The sequence below is a fragment of the Pteropus medius genome, unplaced genomic scaffold (assembly GCF_902729225.1).
Source record: "Pteropus medius unplaced genomic scaffold, Ma_sr-lr_union100, whole genome shotgun sequence".
NCBI classification, from domain to species: Eukaryota; Metazoa; Chordata; class Mammalia; order Chiroptera; family Pteropodidae; genus Pteropus; species Pteropus medius.
Genome location: NW_024343578.1, coordinates 1,067,467 through 1,089,801, shown reverse-complemented (window position 1 = coordinate 1,089,801; position 22,335 = coordinate 1,067,467). Strand labels below are relative to the sequence as shown.

The following is a 22,335-nucleotide window of genomic DNA, read 5'->3' as shown; positions in this document are numbered from 1 at the left end:
CAGGATATCCAATCCACAGACTGCCTTGAAGCTACCTGGGGTGTATCTGTACCATATATCCACGTTCCTACTATTTATTGGGACCAGCTTGCTCCATTTCTACGATCCTGTCTGAATTATACCTATTAAATATTGTCAGTCCCAGCTGTAACATAATCCTGGCTGAGATTCACATGCAAGATGTAATCTTGACAAGCCACTTGGAATCTCTTCTAGAAAAAAAAGTAAAAGCCAGCATTCTTCCAGAGAAATGAATCAGTCTGATAAAAATGTCTACAGGGAAGCCTAATCAGTTCACATGAGAACTTGTCAGTAGAACCTCTACCTGGACTGTAAGATTAAACCATCTTCATAAATTGTCATTAGAGGGAAGCGTGGCCCATTCAACTAAGATGCTCTTCTCCTATTTCCAGTTAGAAACTCTGTTTTGCATTTCTCGGATGGAGACTCTGGCAAAAGCCATATCCAGAATGAGCATCAAAAACAAAATCTCACTTTTGCTCACTAATGATGGTTCATTTTTAACCTGTTAAACCAGGATAGCAGCTCTTCTCTCTCAGCAGTTTGGGGAGTTCTGAAAAGTAAAACCTGTCTCATTTTATTATTTCTTTTTTTCCAAACATCCTGTTTTTGACCTCTTATCCTGATAATCACCCACTGATTATTGTAAAGGTATGCTAATATTTAGACAAATCCTCCAAGATCTCTCTCAGGTTGGAACAGGAAATGCTTTATGTTATTTTAATGTTTATCACCATCTGTCGTGAAATCATGTCATTATGAAAGAAAACATTTTCAGATGATTTTCTGATATCGTCTAAAGCAGGAGTCCCCAATCCCTGGGCGGCGGACTGGTACCAGTCTGTGGGCCTGTTAGGAACCGGGCTGTACAGCAGGAGATGAGCGGCAGGCAAGCAAAGCTTCAAATGTATTTTCAGCCGCTCCCCAGCAGTAGCATCACCATCACAGCTCCACCTCAGATCACCAGGCATTAGATTCTCATAGGAGCACCAGTCTCTGGTGCCACAAAGGTTGGGGACCACTGATCTAAAGCAATTAGAGTGTGAGTTCAGGATGACACACAATGATGAACCATCTCAACAGAGGCTTTGCCAAGTAAGTAGCAATTTCATTAACCCATCTGCTAAATAGCAAAGATTTCCATCAGAGATTTTAAAAATAGGTTATTTTCAACATTTTTATCTTTCTTCTCTTCTCGCTGTAACCCATGATAACAGGGGAGAATAAGAACGAATGTGATTCTAGTCCGGTTCTGCCACTTGGTAGCCAAATGACCTTGGGAAAGTAACTCAGCTTCCCTCTGCCTTCATTTCATCATCTGCAAAGTGGGATAACAACATTATTGACTCACACAGCTGTTACAAAGATTGAGCACATCACCTGGAACACTGTGGGTCTAGCACAATGTATAGAGCACCTTAGATAATAGATAACTATTCAACGAATGGATCAATGAATGAATCTATTCTTACCAAAACTGTAATATTCTAAATCAGGGGTAGGTAAACTTTTCCTGCAAAGGGTCAGAGAATAAATATTCTAAGCTTTGTGGGCCATATGGTCTCTGTCACAACTACCCAACTCAGTGTTGCAGCAGGAAATAAACCTTAGACAATAAACGAAAGGGTGTGGCTAGGTGCCAATAAAACTCTATTTGCAAAGACAGGCAGGGGACTGGATCTGGCCTGCAAGTCCTAGTTTGCTGACCCATGTTCCAAAGGTCTAGCCTACTAATGACAAACCAGACTAACTCTCGAAATAAGTGCTTAGTCATGACTTACAAGTCCAGTGTCAGGTCAAATCATTCAAAGGGAAACTAGGAGGCAATGAGAAGTCGGTCCCTCCCAGCTTCGCTCCAGCCATTTGCTGCACCCTGTCACACTATCCACCACCAGTGTCAGGACCCCTCGTGGTCTCGTGGGTATGCTGGGGCTCTTTCAGCCATCTACAGACTCACCATTCTGCACAACAACCTGTTTCACCCAATTCCTCCTCAGGACCAGGCCTGTGGTGAGGCTCTGGCAAGTCAATGGCCCTTCTGAAATGCAGTCCTTCTTTTCCTACTCAAACCAATGACAGCCTTCTTCTGTCCAAAATCCTCAGGGATGGAGATGCGAACCCAGGGAAAGAAATGGAAAAGCTATTCCTTCTCACACTCCTTTTAATCTTAGGAACACAGACTCATGGTATGGCAGATAGAAAGGCATGACCAGAGATGCTAAAAGGAGAGGCTGGGGCTTTGATGAGGTAACGTTTCTATTTCTATGCACTGAGTGCCTACTGTGTTCTGGTTACTGCAGAGAGTGGCCCCACTCCCAACCTCCAGTACAGGGAGAGAAAGTGAAGCTCAGAAAGCGTGGAAAAATTGCCCAAAGGCACAGCCCAGGAGCAAGGACTGGCACTCAAGCTGCTCTGACCCAGGACTGACTGACTCAAAAATCCAAGTTATGAAAAACCACTCTCTGCTTCTGGGTATAAATGGCAGTTTCTAATCCACTGAGTACTCACTGGAGCCAGGCTTTCAAAGTTAGTATAATTTGCATTTTGCTTACTTGTGTTCACTTGTTTTTTGCCATTTCCCCAACTAGTTTATAAATTCCAAAGAAACTGATCTGTATACCTAGCAGAGTCCCTGGCACATTATAGGTGTTTATTATATCTCTGTACAATTAGTTAAGGAAGAATAAAAATGAGGATACTAGATAGTAGTAATTGTCTGTGGGCCAGACACTAAGCTAGGAATTTGACATGCATTATCTCAACAACCTCTCCAACTCCACACATTAGTTACTGTTATCTTTCCCATTTTATTGATGATAAAACTAAGGTTCTGAAAGGTCAACCCTTCCGGCCCAAGGTCAGAAAGCTAACAAATGGCAGAAGCGATAATTGAACCCGATTCTGTGAGTCTCAACCCAGATTCCTCTTACTCGATTCAACTCCCCCCCGCACACACAATGATCCCCCTTGTCCCAACCCAGACAGTGAGCCCATTGGCCCAGGGCCCTGTTCCTTCCACAACAAAAAGTCATCGTTTTTCTTTCTCCCTGACCATGTTTGTTTCTAGTGTTTGGAAATTGCCCTCACCTATAAAATCAGGATAATTTTCCATTGTCAACACACATCCCAAACTCCTCCATGGGGTTTTTGTGAGAATTAACTCCATTTGCAGCCATTAATTAAGTTGTTAAAAGTACAAGTAACTTTTTTCCATTTTTACATGGCTTCCCAAATGGCTAATGCTGATTTCTTTCTTGGTGCAAGCACAAGGAGCTCATAACTTTTCAATGGATTATGAAAGTTATTCCCCCAGGGGCTCAGCAAGGCAGTCATCACGGGGCATAGCTTTAACATGACGACAGCGAATTCGGTCCTTCCTGTGCTAATGGTGGTTCTTAATAATATTATTGGAATTATTACTACCTTCAATTAAAAGGCTGGCTATGAATGACTTACTACTTCAGAGAGATTCCGAAAAAAATCACGTTAGAGTTTGCTGTCTTTTCGCCAAAGGGCACCATAAGAACAGGAACCCGAATCCTTGCCCATCCCCCAAGTAAATACATTAATTAATAAATACACAGCATTCAAATATTTTATGATTCTGGCGATTCTGGCTGGTTCCCAGGTTTTAAATTGACTTCCTTAAAGGTGGATAGGGCTGGCTAATCACTACCACTTTGTTTTGAAAACTAAAAGTAAATCAGAAAAACTTCAAATTTTTTTTTTCATTTTTATTCACCAAATAACATTAGAATAGTATTAACAGTGCAGCTGAAGCCTTCACAAAATGGCCCATCTCTTATCTTGTGGAGACGGGGAAGCACAGGGGTTGGTTTTAAAGACAATACGATGAATGGTCCCTGGTGAAAGCACTACTTAGTATATCTCCCTTGACACTACCTGAGGGTTGAGAACAACTTGAGGGTTGAGAACAGCTTGAGGAAATTCAGGTGAATTGCTCTTTGGATTCAGAGTCAGTGAGCTTATCGAATGCTGCAAATGAACTCAGAGTGATAGGTAGTTCTCAATGAAAAAAACTGGAACATGTTGGTCTGGTCTAAAGAGGGTTTTGGCTGTGCCCAGAGTCTGATGCTCAGACAGCATGGGGAGACTAGGTCCAGGTGCTAAGACACTATCTTCATCTTCAGAAGTAGTGTTAGCATATTCCTAGGCCAAATGGACAGGAAAAAAGAAAAAACTATCTTAAGAGTATGGGGACTCAGGTGCAGAATTTCATCAGAGGGATCTCTGAGGCCAGGAGGGACAGAGAATTCTACTCAGGAGAGCAGGGAAGCTGGGGTACCCACAAAAGTGAGAGAAAACGCAAGCTTGGAGCTAAAAAGGAAGATGCTGGGACACAATATTTGGTCCATAATAAACACTTAAACATTTGTTAGACTAATGAACAAATAAATAGATGACTGGGGGAGACCTAACATCCTGCATGACCTAAAAGTTCTGTCAACTTAAATCAACATCAGCCAAGAAAGGTTATCTGTGCGCAGCACTTAGGCTAATTTTGACACATGTTCAAGTATATGCTCCCTTGCTTTTAACCCAACCAAACTCAAGCCGATTAAGTTGCATAAATTTATGATACTGTTGTTCCTGTGCAGTGTATGTGGGTTTAATCTTTGTTTCTAATAAAATGACTTACTTAACTCTCCGAGCTGCTTATGAGTTTATCAAGGGCAAGAGGAGATGGTTTCACTCTTATTCCAGGTTAAGAGAGAAGAGGTGGTACGTCACTCTGATGATGCTGCAGACCCACAGAGGGCTGGAGCCCCGAGGAGAGTCATGTCAAACTGGGAGAAAGAAAATTTAGGAGGGCTGCCAGAGAAATCTTGCATTGCCTGAGATTAAAAGTTGACACGATCCACAGGTCCCCTGACTGCATTTTATCTCCCCATGAAGAGAAATCTGTGGCCGTGTTGGAGCAGCCGAGCCCTGGCCTTGATTCTTTGTTTGCCTCCTTTATGACTAACTTAGCCTTCTTGCTTCCTTGACAGCCCAGTCCTTGTCTACCTGTCTTTGTCAAGGAATAAGATTCCAGGTTTTTCGACAAGGTTCCCATTCGGAAATGGCCTTGCAGCCTGATTCTGCCCAAGTTTCTGTCTGTTCTCGACACATATTATTTCCTTCTCTGCTATATCTTTCTAGAGATCCTACCTTACCCACAGCCCTGGAAAGTGAAATCTTACAAACAGCTTGATTTGCCCTAACTTGCTAGAGTTGACTGTACCAAGTGAGGTCTCTTGCTTCAGGCAAATACATCTATAAGTCTGGTCAGTGACCTGCAGCTTGTGGCCTAGTTCTGAGGTTGACCGATGAGCTTGCTCCTCTAGGGATTGAGAAAGAGAGATTCCAAGTGACTGAGTCAGTCCATGAAAAGGTTGTGGGGACGTGCAGGCTATAGTAAGAGTATAATGAAGGTAGAGGAAGTTGAATGAGAGGGAAGAGAAGAACGCAGGAGAAATAGAAGACAAGCATGCTGATTTTCCACTCTCCAGATCCAGTCCTGTGCAGCTCAGTTACACTTCCAGCCTTCAACTCTTTGACAGTCCCCTGCAGGTTTTCAACAAATCCCCGGCAGCAGATGTTCTTTTTGTTAGCTCATCCTTCAGTACAGTTTCTTTTTGTAGCAGTAACTGGATTTTTTCCTTCAGAGAATCACACTTTGCCCATTGTCAGACCCTGAGGAGGGAATATGACATAGGCTTAACTAATCAAAATGTCCTATTTCTTAGGTACACAGTGATTGGTTTTGGAACATGGCAAAACTGGTGCGGTGAGTTTCATTTGGGGACTTTTGCTGGAACTATTGAGAGAGCGAGGCTTCCAAGCTTCTGGGGTATCTATATTATTATATAAATATCTGGGGATTCTAGCAGCTGCTTTTCTTTCTTATGGTGAATCTTTTGGTAGAATTCTGCTAAAGAACAAAATATCTTTAGGGGAAAGCAAAGACAAGAGATGGTGAGAGACAGAGTCCTAATGATATTTTTTATCCCCTGGATCCAGCCATACCTGATACCATTTCGCCTAACTTTTCAGATATAAGAGCCAATATATTCTCCTTTCCTTTAAAAATAGTTTGACTTGATGCAAGAGTCCTGACTACTACATAGTCCTTTTGGATTCAGACAGCCTGGATAGGTCACTATTCTCTGCAGCACAGAAACCTGCCCTCTCAATCCTGTTCCCTTTTTCCTCCCACTAGTTACCTTGTCAGGAAAAGGTGTTAAAAGAAGAGCAGAAATTTCTTCAACTACCTTGGTGCCTTTGTAAACTCTGTATTCCACAACCAGCCACCTTTTCACCTATCTTGCTATTTCATTAAGTTTCTCAGTGTGATTCAAGTAGTCTGAAGTGTTTTTTGAGAGCATAAAAGAATCATAAGGAATATATTATGGTTAAGAATAAAAGTGTTTCCCATCATTTCCACCTAAATTCCATTGTCCAGAACCCATTCGCATGTTGGAGAAATGGAGTCTTCCCTGATACCCAAGAAAGAAAAGCAGCACTGCTGAGTAGATACTTTCTGATGCCCTAAAACACCACTGGCTCATAGTAGGCACTTGATATTTTTCGAATGAGTAAATAATGAGAAGTATGTAGAGTTGAGGTTTGTAGATGATTCGGAGATGTTTTCTTATACTCTCAGATAAAAAGGAAAACAAATGAAACCTGAAAAGTCATATTCTACCACCATTCATGAGAAAGCACGCTCTCTCTTGTGAGGAGCCTCCTAAGCTCCACCCCTCTACACATTCTTTCTGGCTCTCACATCCTTCTCAGAGCGTGAGTTTAATCAATTGATTTTGTTTTCTACTCTGATATGTTTTCTCCATGTAATTATACTGTACCATTCCTATACCATCTCAAAGTGTGTCAAATATCTTAAAAGGTAGGGTGAGGAAGGGACAGGAGAGGAGGAGTGTGCTTGTTGAGTTCACATTGCATTTGGATTTTGAAGTGTTTTATTCTCAGAGCCCAGCAGGTCAGCGATAGGTGAGGATCAATATTTTCTTTGACTAGAAAAAAAAAAAATTTACACTAAAAGTCACGTAGCTACAGGTATATGTATGCCTCTATTTGCCTAAAGAAGAAATAATTCTGAAGTCTTGTTAATGTTTAATTTACCTGGATTTATATTTTCATGAACATTTGTGGCATAGAAATTTACTCTTGAATATTTGAGAGGGAGTGGCTGCTAGCGTCAAGAAATTTTTTTTCGGTGCTGGTCTGCCTATGCTCTTGGGTGGGGCTGTGTAAGCATGTCCTTCTCACACTATTATGGTTGGTCAGCAAGTGCACACATTATGCAAGAGGTTGTTTTTGTCACAAGTACAAGGCAGATCTAAGTTTTTTGACTATTCCACCCCATCTACGGGTGTCTTTTAGTCATAGATTAAGACTTTAAGCCTTTTATTTTTAATAATAATGTATTTTTTCCCAAAGTGAACCTTATTTTTAAAGAATGTCTTCTTGTAAAGTTACGTTTTAATTTCTCCTTAAATTTTTGTTAAGTCAACACAGAGATAAAAATTATATATATTTTTATACAATAAATTATTTTTTCAATAGGATCAATGTGTTTTGTTTAAAGTATTATAAAAGAGATGTCAGAGAGTATTATCGAGGTAAAAAGTGGGATGAGCAATCATAGACTTAGAATTCAACTTTTTAAACAAGTAAGAAAAAGCCCATCTAACATTCCCTTGAATATTTCCTCAATATTGTTATTTCCTTAGTGACTGAGAAAATTTTTCAAAATCTTATTTTGCTTTGAGGTAATTATTATGAGCATTAATTACCATCATGTGGATATAAAATTCTGGAAAATACAATGTTAGTTAGAAGAGAGTCTCTCTCTAATTCCTTCTCTAGGGTATGATTCTGTTTTCAAAGTAAGTGCAACTATGTCACCAAGTTAAATTTGACCAGACTTGGAGGAATCTGCACCCATATTCCTTATTGCTATAATCTTGGTCAAACGACTCAGCCTCCCCGTGTTTCAGTTTCTTCATCTATAAAATGAGGATAACAATAATTCCTACCTCATAGGGTTGTTGTGAAGATTAAGCAAGTTACTGCACATAAGATTCTTAACAGAGTACCTGGCACAGTGTCAACTTTATTGCTATGATTATTTTCTCATTACTTTTCAACATATTACTGGATAAGTGTACCTTTATAGAAATTTGTGGTTCCCATTTGTAGTAAAATCAGATGTCAGTCAGCATCTAATGTTGAAGATAAAATATTTTGAAAAAAAGTACTAGATTTTAAATAAAATTGAGACTGAATTATTAATGCAAAGCAATTTTCACTATAAATATTAAGTCTCTGGGTTTCACGATATGTGGAAAAAGTACTAGGGGCCAAACTCACTAATGTCCTCCAGACTATGGGATACTGGGATGGGATAAAAAATGACTGTGGACAAATAATGATAAGGGGGCGTTTGTGGACTGTGATGCCAAAAGTGGGGGATGGGAGGGCAGCATGTGCCCCACCCCAGGCTCAAGGCCCAGGCGATCTCAGTTAGAACATCAGTGAGCTGCCAACAGGTTGAATGATCTTGTCAAGTCATTTAAGTTCCAGTACCTCCATTTTACCATCTATTAAATGAGAAGAAGAACACCTCCTTTTTCTTCAGTCTAAAATAAATGAAAGAGAATGTAGAACACTTCAAAAGTTAAAAGTTAGAATTAATAATTGTCTACAACAAACATTCATTTCTTGTGTAATAGGAAAAAAATTTGTAAAAGTTACTTATTAAGAAAAAAGTTAGTGTAGTATGTGAAGACATAGAGTTGACCTAATGTTTTAGAAGAAGTGAGGTCTTAGGCCTTAGAAAACCCCAGCGTTTGAAATGCAAGACCAGATACTTACTAGGACCTTCAGTGAGTTACATAACTTTTCTCAAGACGCAGTTTTTCCCTATGTTAAAATTAGGACATTATCACATATCTCATAGGATTACTGTCAACAACAAAAAATGCTAAAAATATATAAAGTACTCTGGCACTTAGTAGGTGCTTAAGTGTGTGTGGGGTGTGTGTGTGTTGTGTGTGTGTGTATGTACGAGTGTATGTGAGAGATAATATATGAATGGGAGACAGGTGTAGATCAAAGGTTATTTATATTTATGATCTATGGATAGACATCAAGATGGTAGATGAACCCCTTGAAATTTATTTCGTGCATGTGCATTTTCTAGAAAGAAACACTTCAGTTATCATGTTCTCCATGCAAAGGGTCCATGACCTTGAAAAGATTAAGCACCACCAGTGTGGACAAGGAAGTAATTAGACTGATGGATACTTTGTTCCTATGTTGCCTGCTATGCCTAATCCAAAGGGCATAAACAGTGGTCCTCTAGAGCAGTGGTCCCATTATATTTGGCACCTGCGGCCAGTGCTCCTATGAGAATCTAATGTCTGATGATCTGAGGTGGAGCTGAGGCAGTGATGCTAGCACTAGGGAGAGGCTGAAAATACAGATGAAGCTTTGCTGGCTCGCCTGCTGCTCATCTCCTGCTGCGTAGCCTGGTTCCTAACAGGCCACGGACTGGTACCAGTCCATAGCTCATGGGTTGGGGATCCCTGATCTAGAGCAAGAACCTCCCCAATGTGAATATACCAGTTTCTCCTTATTGGAGGAAAAGTGGGACCTGCAAGAGTGTACTCCTTTGCGGCAAACCAAAGTTCCATTGCAAATAGTGGAAAAGAGATTTGAGACTTTACTTTTAAAAATGAGACAAATATTTTTGGAAATGTATTAATATTTATCTTATTTTTAATAATATTTAGATTATAATTTCAACAATGCACTAGTTCTTATAAAGAACAAAGAATAAAATAAGTGTTGATCTATTTGGCCCATTTTTTTCTTAACCAGATTGTATGAGTACATGATGTGACATCCTTCACTTTCATCAATGCAGTCATTAAGAACATATTTGCAAAAATATTTGAGACTTTTATAATTTTCCCTAAGATCTGTCATTAGCTTCTGACATCCAACCATTCACTTCAAAGCCCCTGAGCTGCTATCATGCTTATTGACTTTTCTCCTTTTAATTGATAAAGTTATCTTCATTTGTTAATAAATTTGCATGTGACACAAACTCAATTTCTAACATCAACTTGATAAAATCTTCTATCTTTTGAAAAATTTCCTACTTTATTTTGCAAGTGATATATATTTTCACAGTATTTCTAGACGCTGGATAATTCAGAAAAGACAGATGCACGAAGTGTTGACTCAGCATAGCGGGAGGCCCAGCATTAAATGGGGAAGATGTCTAAGTGAGACTGATTTGATAGGTGGTCAACTACCTGAGTGAATATTTTAATGTTATTACAACTTTGGCTTTCCTGCAACCTTTGAACAACCAGCCTCTGACAGTAAATTTTCGGATAAGGGGAACCTCTATAAAATTAGTACAAACTGGTACCGCGTTGGTACTGAGACAAGATGGCCCTCTCAGGGCATTTTCTCATAGTTGTGTATAGTGGCCAGTGAAGGGAAAAGAACACATTTCGGATATATGCATGTTAAAAACACTTGAAGATCCATCCATGAATTCCAGTCTAGTGGAAAATGAGGCCCACATTCCAAACCAAATTCACAACTACCCTCTTTTATTTTAATAATAACTCATTTTTTACATAGGGGAATGCCTATTCTGCAATTCTGTAATAGCGAATTTTTGCTTATTGTGTCTCTAGATAATAAGGTGTGCCTGTGTTTCTTTCTTGCATATCAGTTTGCAGAAAGTAATTGCCCTGCAATTCTTAATCCAACTCCTTCACGCATTCCTTTCTGCATTGTTCCAGTTTGTCATGTCTGAGCTGTCACCTGAGAGATGATGTTCCTTTGCTAAAGTCCATTCAAGAAGCATCTCTATCGTTCAAGATGTCTGGTGTAAAGACGGACTGTTTTGACTGAGCTAGCAAAACACATACAGACCATCTTTTCCAAAAGTGCTCTTGTGTTACTTCCCAAAGAAAAATCAGTTTTTAAAATAAAATAGTGGAATTAAGACTCATGATTTGTTTTTTTTTTTGTGGGGGGGTGGGCGGGGAGGAGGAAGTGGGAGATTGTTATTTTATATATAAAACCTAAAGAATAATATTAATATATGCTCTTTTTAACCAAAATCTTACTGTGTGCCAGACAGTGTGCTAGGCATTTTATATTCACAATCTATTTTAATCTTTATATAAATAATCCTCCCTGTAAGTTTCGTTTCACCCTGATAGAATGGAAATTCCATAAGGGCAGGGACTTTTGCCTTTTTGTTTATTGCTGCATCCCTGGTGTCTAGAACAGTGCCTGGAATAGAGTAGGTACCCAACCAATATTTGTTGAATAATGAATGAATCCCCATTTTCAGATAGGGAAACTTGGGCACAGCAAGGCCAATTATAAGCAATTTGCCTAAGGTCACAGAGGTAATAAGTGACAAATGATATTTCAAATGAAATCTAATACTAAAACCTAGTCTTGAAAGATATGCTCCCTTTCCCATCCTAGACACACACATACATCCACACATTCACACATTAACACACAGACACCCACGCACATACAGACACACACATAAAAAGAGGCCACCACAGCTCGTCTGCTTCCCCAGCTCAGCACTTGTCAATTGCTGAAGGACTCCCCCGCTCCCTTAAACTTGTCCTTCTCCAACAAAAGTTCTCCATGGGTTCTTCTGCTGGCAGTTTTCCCTAGTATTTGGTGATTTCCCTGCCCAGTTCTCATTCCCTGTGCTATAACCCCTGCCCCCCGAAGACTTGTTAATTATAATCACCACACAGTATACACTCGTCCAGGAGAGAGGCTGTTTGGCAGCAGCTGTGAAAGCTGAACTAAGTTATTTGGGGATTAATCCGCTGCTGAATGTAGTCTTACAAGTATGGCTTTGGGAGAAAAAAAAAGATAAAAGGAGCTAATGCTGTTCGTATAAATGTGAACTTACATACAACACAGACACAGGCACACCCACAAGGACGTTGACTAAAAGTTAAAATATGATTATCGAAGGATAAGAGGGACTTACAACTGTAATGTAAAACATTAAGAAATACGTCCTGGCTTTCTGTGCTCTGCAGGGATACAAGTATGCTCTGAGCCAAGGAGAGGGGAAGAAAAGAGAGATAGCAAATTGAAATATCTTTAGGTAGACTTAAATATAGCTTCGGAGATTATAATTCAGATCAAGGCTAGAGCTTCATTTCAACATTCCTTTACTGCTAGTAACATAACAAAGGCCTGCAAATTGGGAGGTACGTCTGCTTGGGAAGGGATGCTTATCTGATCTCAGCCCATCTTTCTTCGTGTTTCAATCCTAGAACAGCTGCCCTCTGCTTGATGAGTAACTCAGCAGTGGCAACATAAAACTCAACAGGCTGAAAGCCTGGCTGACTGAGATACAGCTGAGGCTGTCTCGCCCTACGGTGTGCGCAGAGCAGACATGGCCTGCTGGTGGAATGTCATAGGCGGCTGTTGGCAGGTAGCTGCCATGCCCTACGATAAGGGAGTGCCCACTTGTTCCCTGATGGAGGGGGCAGTGGGACAATGAGAGATAATGAGGTCCTAAGAAGACAGTGGCTCAAAAGTGAAATTGCTGCCTTCCTCATGGCCAGACAAGCTTCCAGAGGCTGGGGGTGAAGTGGGGGTTATCCTTCCTTTATATGTTCATTAATGCACTTATTCATTCATTCATTCACCTTCTATTCATTCAAATATCAATAGAGCAATGCAGTCTAACAATCAAATGTATAGTCTTGGGGGTACACTTGAGTGGTACTTCCAGCCTCCCCATGAACCAGCTTATTTTTTTTTTTCAGAGTTAACCAATGTTAATGGAACCAAATATACAATATTATTTTATATACAGTCATTTAAAAAAAAAACAAAACCTTTCAACTTTTTTGGGAATTGTAGAAAGCAAGCAGTGGGAAGCACATTCTGTGGAGACTTCTGGGGAGTTACTCAGCTTGCCTAAGCTTCAGTGTCCTCACCTGTACGGTAGATATAATGACAAGTCCGTACCTGATGGGGCTGCTGCAAAGGGACTGTGAGTCAGTTGGTAAATCTCTCTATATACTGCCTGGCTCATGGTTAGTGTTCAATAAGTAGCAGACATTAGAACAATGATGACAGTCATGTGGAAGGCATTAGAGATTCATCACGCAGGCTCTTACCTCCTAGGGTACTTTGCATGGTTGCTGATGAGCAGAAAAGGCTTATACATGAGCAAAAGGATAAAATGTAAAAGTGAAAAAGTCCCTAGGGAAAGTTTCTAGGAAATAAGAGAGATCACTGGACCTAGAGTTTGTCTACAAAAGAAGATATCACTATCCCCCTGCCCACGTGTCAGAGGCATGGCTGCTGTGGTCCAGGCATCGGGCAGGGGAAGCAGCCTTTTAAGGGGCTAGAACACTCAAAGGGCTCTCAGTGGGCCTGAGGGAGAGAAGCTGTTTCTGTCCTCATGCTCCTTCAGAAGACAGCCTGTGTGGGTCACTGGAGGGGAGCAGCAGGGAGGGGAATGAAAGTGGAGCAGGGATGGGGACGCATACCACCGGGACAGTGAACGACCTGTCACTCTGTGCCACTGACGAATAAAGCCAAGCAAGGACACGAATGAAGGCTCCCTTTTGACCTTCAATGCCTCAGAACCTCGGGCTTGTCTCACAGACCAGTTCCCTGAGTGTCCTGAGGAGCACAAGTTCTATGATGTGTCCTCTCCAAGGCCACACACACACAAATACATCCGTGACATGCATCAGACTATATTTTTCTCTCGGAGTCTGGTAATGCTCATTAGTACATTAAATGATCTGAGAAGTTCTGCAATAAACGATCTGTTTGACTTAGTTTGGTTCCAAATTATTCAAAATACTTTTTTAATAATGCCTATGTCTCAATCTTACCATTTCACACATAAAACAATACAGATCCAGAACGGAGAAATTTTCTCGAAGTCACACAGTCAAGGCAAAGCTGGACGTGAATTCTAGCTCTGGCGAACAGCTCTCTGCCTTCTTTCCCATTTCCCCGTGGAGCCAGCACACCCCTGGCATGTGCTTCTCCTCGGAGTAGGTGGTGACAATACTGACACTTCTGTCAAGCAGAAGTCATTCAAGGTAAATGCCTTTTAACACACTACTGAAAACATACCACAAAAGCCCTCTCTGAAATGTCTGATGGGGAACAGATTGTAAATCCGTGTCTTTGGAAGATATACATGTGGGTAAGGAGACAGAGGAGGGAGGCAGGGGTGAAGCACAGGACTTGGCAGCCCAGCCCTTCCATAGCCCAAGCCGGCCACACGTGTTGACTCTTTGCGCCTGTTTCCTCATGGTGAAGCAAAAGGATTGTGTTGTCTTTTAGTTCATGCCAGTTAATATTCCTAAGACGGGGTTGGTGGAATCCAAGTTGACTACCTGGCCTTCTGGGGTGTCCCAAATTCATCACTGCAAGTCTCATCCTCTCACTTTGGTGATTTTTATGCTTCTCTGCCTCCTCACTCATACAGTATGGCATTTCCCTGCTCGATATCCTTCCGAGGCTCCCTAAAAGGACATCTAGTCTACTTCCTGTAGACAAGTGGCCTTGTGTAAACTGGCTACTGCGCACCTCTCCAACTTTATCTCCCATCACCTACCCCCATCTCACTTGATTACCAACACTCCAGTCTTCTTCGTGTTGGCTCCTTCTCAGCCCAGGGGCCACATTCCCACGTCAGCCTTTTAGCCTATTTTATCTGAGGCAGCATCCTCACTCTTGGGCTTGCCCGCCATATCACCTCATTTACTTCTTTGTACTTATCATTACCTAGAATCACCCTATTTATTCATTCAGAGACCTCCTTAATTTCTGATTCCTCTCAAGAGAATGCAAAGTCCCTGAGGGCAGAGTATGTTTACTGCTTTGTATTTACTGCTTGTTTACCTGCCACTAAGATTGGCGAAAAGGATGTGCTCAATAAATTTCAATTAAATATGTGAATGAATGAATGAACGAATGTTCTGCTTACTCCTTCAAGATACAGGTCAAATACAGCCATCCTTGAATTATCTATGCAGAACTAAAAAGCCACCCTCTTTGTATTCCTATAGCCCTTTGTGCCTGCCTCTCAGAAGATGCTGAATGTGATTCTTCCCTCATTGCTTTGAGGGGCAGGGTCCTGTGTGTAGCATTCTGTAAGTCCTATGCCTTCACTGGAGGCTAGCTCTCTGCAAGTCCAGCACTTAGAGAATTAACAAATTGCTCTTCTGGAACCAAAATGTCTCTATAGTCACACAATCGGAGATCTGCTGCTTCTCCAGAAAAGATCATCCAAGGGAGTTTTAAAACTTACATTTAAACTATTTATATATCTTTATGTCCCTGTGCATCCCCCCAAGAGAAAGATCATCTGGAAGCCATGTGGTCCAGTGGAAAGAGTATTTAGTGGGGACCTTGAATCCTAGGTTCTAGTCTCAGGTCTTACTGAGGGACCTTGAGATGGCCCTATCACCTCCCCGCGCTTTTGTTATCTATCATGTGGAATGGATTAAAAAATATGAAATCTGAATACCCTCCTAGCCCTTAGTGGTTTTGACTTTGTGGCTCCATCCTCCATAGTCTCCCTCTAACAGCTCATACAGATAGTTTGATAAAAGGTAGGTCTAATAAGTACAGCCCAACAACTAATGGGCTAAGAAAATCTAATACTTAGAGAAACAGAAGATCATCCATTGCACTCTAGTTGATGTTTTAATTCAGACTCGCTCTGCCATGCATGAGCTTGCACCAAGTGAAGTGATTTTCATATCTGTTAAAGATTTAGGACTTTTCACAGATTGCAAAAAAGTCAAAATCACTGCCGCTCCAAACTCTATTACATTTCATTTTACCCAGCCTTACAGATTAGCTTCAAAGCCTGCTTGGTTAGCAAACATTTCTGCTGGCCTGGAAAAACTCTTTAGTTCTTCCCAATCAATCCCTACCAGGACTGTAACACCACAGCTATGGGGAGCAGGATAAGCCATTTTCCATTCCTGTGAATGTTTCAGGGCTTGAAGCCTGCCTTCTTTCAGATTCTGTGGGCCTTTGCTAATTTGTATGACAGCTTCAAAGTAAATAGGACACATCTGCATGGGTTAAAAAAATAGCCACTCATTGTAAAGGGCAGCGTATTGTGTTTATTTATCATCTACAACGGGAAATCAGGTTCTGTTTCTGGTCTAGAACAGATGATAGTTTGCGACAACCTCCAAGGCATTTTGGAATATTTTTAGTTGGAATATTTTAGACTATTGACTTTAAAAATTATTTTACACTCATTTTACTTTCCATGATTCTTTCTCAATTACCTAGCTGGGAGAAGACAATGAGCACCTATAAAGGGGGATATTTTTAGTGTGTGTATCTCATCAGGCATACATACCTGACAGATGTCGGCTATCTTGGTGATCACGCTCCTCTTCTTACAACAAACAACCCCTATTTGCTGGGCAAGTACTTAGAGCTAGGTAAGGGCTTAACAGGCTTTCTCTCCGCAAGTCCTCTAAATGACCTTAGGAAGTACGTGCCATCATTTGCTTTGAGAATGAGGAAACTGAACCACAAGGAAAGGTAAGCACACTGACTCAGACTGTATACTGGAAAGCATCAAAATTGGTATCTGAACCCATAGCCTATAATCTTAATCATCCATAGAATCTTGCAGTAGCTTCACAATTGCGTACTGACTGTGCTGCCAGTCAAAGAATGCACACAAGCCTAAAATTAAATCTTGGTGGATGGGTAAAGGAATTCGTTCAAGAAAAGTAACTCAGGTATAGAAGTGACATTTTTAGTTTTACTCAGACAGCTAATTATTTCTCTTAAATTTCATTACATGTTAAACACACACACACACATTTCATACGTGTATACACATATCCAAATCACTATTTCTGTAATCATTTTTTATGACTTCCTCCATTGTTCATTTTAATTATATTAAATTCAAGTGGTAAGATAATAAAAGATTACTTGTACCAGAAATAATGATAATAGCTATAAGCTGGAAACATTTTCACTTGCTTACCATGGGCTGGCAATTTGGGAAGCAATCTGAGAAGTCACCTTGAAAATTATAACGATTTACTGAAATCTACCAAAAGAGAACCACAAAGTGATGATAAAGATTACAGTGATGTGGAAAGATGTCCAAAATTCATGAGTGCAAAAGAGGAATAATTTAAATAGTACAAGCTCACGTCTTGTAAAAACGTGTATGTGCAGGCATGCATAAGTCTAGAAGAATCTCTTGGAAGATACAGAGAGGGTGGAATTGGGGATATTGGAGAGAACTTTTACTTTTCATTTTATGCATTTCTGGTCTGTCTTTTTAAGAGCCTTATTTTTACTTTAAAAAGCAATAAAGATGGCATTTAAAAGCATACCCAGCTAGCTGACAGTGGCAGCCCAAATAACCACTGGTGAGCTCTATGTGGTGATGCCTGACATTGAGGCCATATCTGCTTTCCTGGGTCATGTACCCACTTGCTTCAGCTTCATCTTGGGATACCGATTCTGTTTCAAGGTTGCAATGCTGGCTAAACCAGCTAAAACACACAGAGCATCTTTCTGTGTGATTTTCAGCCATCCATTTCTCCCTCCTCTTCCTCCTGTTTCTGGCTACATATCCCCATCGCCTCACCTTCTGCAAGCAGTAAGAACAAGGTAGCTGGGAACTGTCTGCACTCCAGAAAATGGTGCTGGACTTAGCCCTCTTGATGAGGAATGCTTGCTACAATCTAGCTGGTCCTCAGCTGAACAACCCTCCAAGCTGGATTCTCTGTTTGCCCCCAGCCTGTCCAGTTGAACCACCCAAACTAAGCTCATGAGCGGGTATGAAAAATGTGCGTGCTTGGTTTTTCAGAAAGCACACCGCCTGGCCTATATGCAGGACACACGCTGGGTGCTGGGTGACAGCACCTGCCAATCAAATGGTTTTTTCGTGTGAGCCTACTTCCCCTGAGCTTTGAGAATGTGGTTTTCAATCTGACTTTCATGTTTCAGGGCTGAAGTTTCAAGGACGCATCTGGACAAAATATGCTTTCCATATAGGCCAACAATTTATTTATTTATTGCTTATGACATTGTACTTGGCAGCTAAGGAGATATAAAACAATTTGAACCACTCTGCAGAAAACGGTTGCAGAGTTGCCACTGGAGACCCCGGTGGAAGATAATGGAGGAGAACAGAATCTCGCAGATCTTTCTATAATTGACAGGCAGATCCTCGAGAGGCAAGCGCGGTGAGCAGGCATTCCTGTCAGGAGCTCACATCTCTTTCCAGCCTTGACTCCTGCTTTGGCACAAGTTGGAAACCAGAGGCACGTGTTGGATGCCTCATCTGATGGGACAAATGAAGCCTTCGCCATCGACTCCTAATTGCTGGGATAGATGAAAGGTTTTGAAGGGTCTCTTGAATCCTTGCTAGTGCGGTAGATGGTGCTGACTGCTTCCTTCTGCCCCTCTCACACTGACACTGCTGGTGTCCTACTTACCTCCAACTGATGACCCTGGCCTGCCTTTGCCTGAGGACTTCTCTGGCCCCCATACCCCGCCCTGCCCTGTCTGTGGCAGGGGAGGAGTGTGAGGGTGCTGATGCTCCTGAGGAGCTGCCCTTAGCCAGTGACTGACAGGATGGTGTATATACATACCCCAAGCCCTCATCCTCAGGCAGGTGACTCTGAGGCACGTGTCTAACACTGGTTCCCAGTGGTCCCCTGCAGGACTGAGCTCCAGCCACCAGTCATCCACAGTGGTGACTTGAAAACACCCCTTTTACTGGCTGCCTTCCTATCCCTGTCCCACTCCACCACTGCCCTATTGATGTTGCCTGAGATCTCATCCCAGATAAACTGCTGTACAGCATCCTTGTTGTGGGATCAGTTCCTGGGGGATCCCAAACTCAGAATCCCCTACACCCCAAATCTTTAAAGTAGAGATCATAAATTAAACCCTAAGACGGTTTTCTGTTACATGGGCTAGTTGTTCGGCCTATAGCATCTTTAAAAGAATTCAAATCAGTTGCTCTCATGTAAAAAATGGGAGATTTCACAAAGAAATCTAGATTCTTGGATTTTCTTGAAAAATACATAGATGGAGCCATATTGGGTCTGCATTCCCGTATGGCATGTGGTGCTGGAGCTGACTTGTGATGCCTCTTTAGCCGGGCCTGGTTCTCTAGTTTAATCCGTCCCACCTGGTCCATTTCTTCTTTAACAATTTTAGTCTAGACCCTGTGGACAGATGGACCCTGTGGATAGCCTACCTGTTAGGCTAGTTGTTCTCTTTCTCTGAGTCTCCCTGCCTCCCTGAGGGCCTGTGTCACTGTACTGGACACAGGCCTGGATCATATATAAAGAGTGTGTGAGCCAGAGGATGCGATGATGTCAGCAATGAGAGAGCCAATGTGGACAATAGTCAGGTGCCTGCTAAACCTTTTCCATTCTTCTTTTTTCACTTTAGTCCTCACAGCCACTCTGAGGTAGATCCTGTTATTACTCTCGCCTTTTACATGAGGAAACTGAGACTCAGAAGGTTGGAAAACTTGTCTACATAACTAGTAATTGTGAAACTGGGGCTCAAGTTCAAGTTCATTTAACTCCAAAGTGAATGTTCTTCTTTCTGTCTGTTTAGGCCCTCTTGCCCAGGGCATAGGTATATGCATGGGATAATGTGCTTTAAATGGTTACTATGCCATTGCCATCATCTTCTCTTGGCCTCCAGTCTGGGAAGTCAGAGCAAAGAGGAAATCCATTTCTAAAAGGGAAGCTTCTGAAGTTGCCAGCTCCAGGACACCTTGTGATTATTTTACGCTGAAAACTCTAATACGCGTAGGGACCCAAAGGCTTGCCATTTTTTGACCAACCCAGTCTCTCACAGGCAGACTCACAAGGGAAGCCAAATTAGGCTCTGAGTGCCAGTTTGTTCATTTAGAACGACAATAGGGCCATCACTGAAGAACCTGGAATGTCTATGTGTGGCAAGCACAGTCCTCTCCTTACAGACATACCCTTTAGGGAAGTGGTGGTTTAAAATAGTTTAAAGAAAGAATAATAGAGATCATGATGAAGAGGAGCATGGTGTCCCCAGGACTGGGGTGTTGGCTTAGGCGGGCATTTAAAGACATCAGGTTAAGAGGTCCAGTGCACTACTCCACGGTGGAGATGATAGTGGAGACGAAGAGTAACTGTGGGGTTCCTCCTCATCCATCTTTCCATAGGGATAGTCTAGCCACCGGGAAGCTCCATGAGTATGATTTTCATGCTGATAGTGCTAGGATGGGCATCCCCAAGATGCTCCTTTTTCTTTGCTCCTCTGTTTGGTTGACTCCTCTTCTGACACACCCATTCCTTCCTTGCTGTCAGTACATTCAGGCAGCTAGGCCTAGCCTGGTTGGCTGAGAACCATTCTGGATCTTTCGGACAACTTGGCAAATCTCTGCTCCGATCCATGCCCTGTTGCTTTCATGTGTGTGCAATCTATTTCCTTTATTTCCAGGTCCTAGGGGTTGGAGGAAGTAACATCACCTGCTCTGCAGCACACAGTGTGTTTCCTTTATGCCTCTCTGACCAGAGTATAAGCATCCAAGTTGGAAAAAGGCAAGAAAGAAGGGTAGTGAGAACACAGACTTTGGAGACATAGTAGACCACAACCACAGCCTACTTCTTCAATGACTATTATTATTATTATTATTATTACTATTACTACTACTACTACTACTACTACTACTACTACTACTACAACTACTACTATTATTATTACATTGGATATATTTCTTAAACTCTCTGGATCCAGGTTTCCTCTTCTGTAAAATGCAAGTAATTAAAAGATCTGCTCAAAGAGCTAAATGAAATAATGTGTGTAAAGTGCTGTGGAATATCTGATAATGGGCTTAACGAAAAAGACATTTATTACTGCTTTAACTAAATCATTTGGGACTAAGCTGGCTTTGGGCACAGATGGATTCAGGGGCTCAAACAATGATCCCAAGGATCTGTCTCTGCCTGTCTCTTTCTCTGTCATTCAAGTTTGCTTTCCTCTTCTTTTTTATTTCCTTCTCAGGCAGGCCTCTTATGCTGTGGCCCCTGGCACCCCAAATAGCATCATTCCAGCTTCCAATTCCACAAAACAAGCATTTCTTTTTCCAAACAGTACTAACCCAAAGTCTCATTAGTCTAACTGGGTCATGTGCCCATCCCTGAACCAATCAACTGTGGCCCAAGGGATAGCTCTCTCTGAGTGATCAAGTATGAGAGAATTAGAGGATTCTAACTGACTGGCTTGAATCATGTACTCATGGCTGACACAGTGCTAAGCAAACAGTAAACTGCCCCAGAACTGCAGAAACTGAAAGGAATTCCCCAGAGAAAATGTGGCTGCTGGTATCAAAAGAGAAAGACAGATTTTACACAGAATACAGTAGTAGATAGTAGCTGTAGATCATTGTCAGGCATTGAATGCATTTCACGCACTTGCTCGTAAAAAAATCACTCTTCCTTGCTGAGGAGCTATAATAATAATAAGAAAATTGAATGACCATCACTGTGTATGTGGATCTGAGTAGTCTTGACCTGTCAGCCTGTGTCAGGGCTTAGCCAGGGGATCACAGCAGCCATGGGTGTTTAACCAAACAAATGTTACTAAGCTCCGGGCTCACCAGCTGTTTTCAGAGCCCAGTGCCAGCTGACTGGCAGCCCTGGTATGACATGTCAAGGCCAAGAGTCAAGGCACCTGTTAAGATGTCACAGCACCTTAGGGCACATGGGGTAGGCAGATGATAGCTACACTGACTCTTCTTAAGGCCCACAGAGCAACTTTCATCTACCACCTTCAATAGGAAAGGCATTCTTCTCTGCAGAAAAAAAGGGCACAGGAAAGAAAGAACATTTGAAATTGTATATCATTTCCTGTTTTGTTAAGGGGTTGGGACTTTGTTTTCCTGAAAGCTTTTATTCTTCTGTCAGCATATTGAAAACAATCAAGAGGAGTCATCTGCTCTGAAAACCCCAAGACACCATCTACAAAGGCACTCTTGGCTGCTCTGTGCTGCAGAAGGAAGATATGCTTCCTGGCTGATCCCCTACTTCTCAGGCCTCCCACAAATTACGAATTTTAATCCCGTCTCACCTCTGTAGACCACAACTCGAGCCTGTCAGCCAGAATGATATTCGGATGATGATTCAGCCAAGTCAGGCCTGGCTGTCATCCTAGACTCCCTTTTTTTCCCCTCCACCCACA

The 22,335-nt window shown here is 41.7% G+C and overlaps 1 protein-coding gene across 9 annotated transcripts in view; it reads right to left on the bottom strand.

Moving 5' to 3' along the window:
• ERC2 (ELKS/RAB6-interacting/CAST family member 2) overlaps positions 1-22,335 on the bottom strand; it is a 907,956-nt gene that overhangs the window by 123,441 nt on the left and 762,180 nt on the right. The window contains exon 17 of one of the 9 annotated variants that reach the window (XM_039867407.1): positions 4,261-5,718. The exons of 6 other annotated variants lie outside the window; for them this stretch is intronic. In XM_039867407.1, coding sequence (XP_039723341.1) covers positions 5,695-5,718 — 24 coding nt within the window. In that variant the 3' untranslated portion in view covers positions 4,261-5,694. Of the gene's footprint in view, positions 1-4,260; positions 5,719-17,109; positions 20,663-22,335 lie in introns of those variants that run through there. 2 more of the 9 variants (XM_039867398.1, XM_039867404.1) reach the window with 2 other exon arrangements.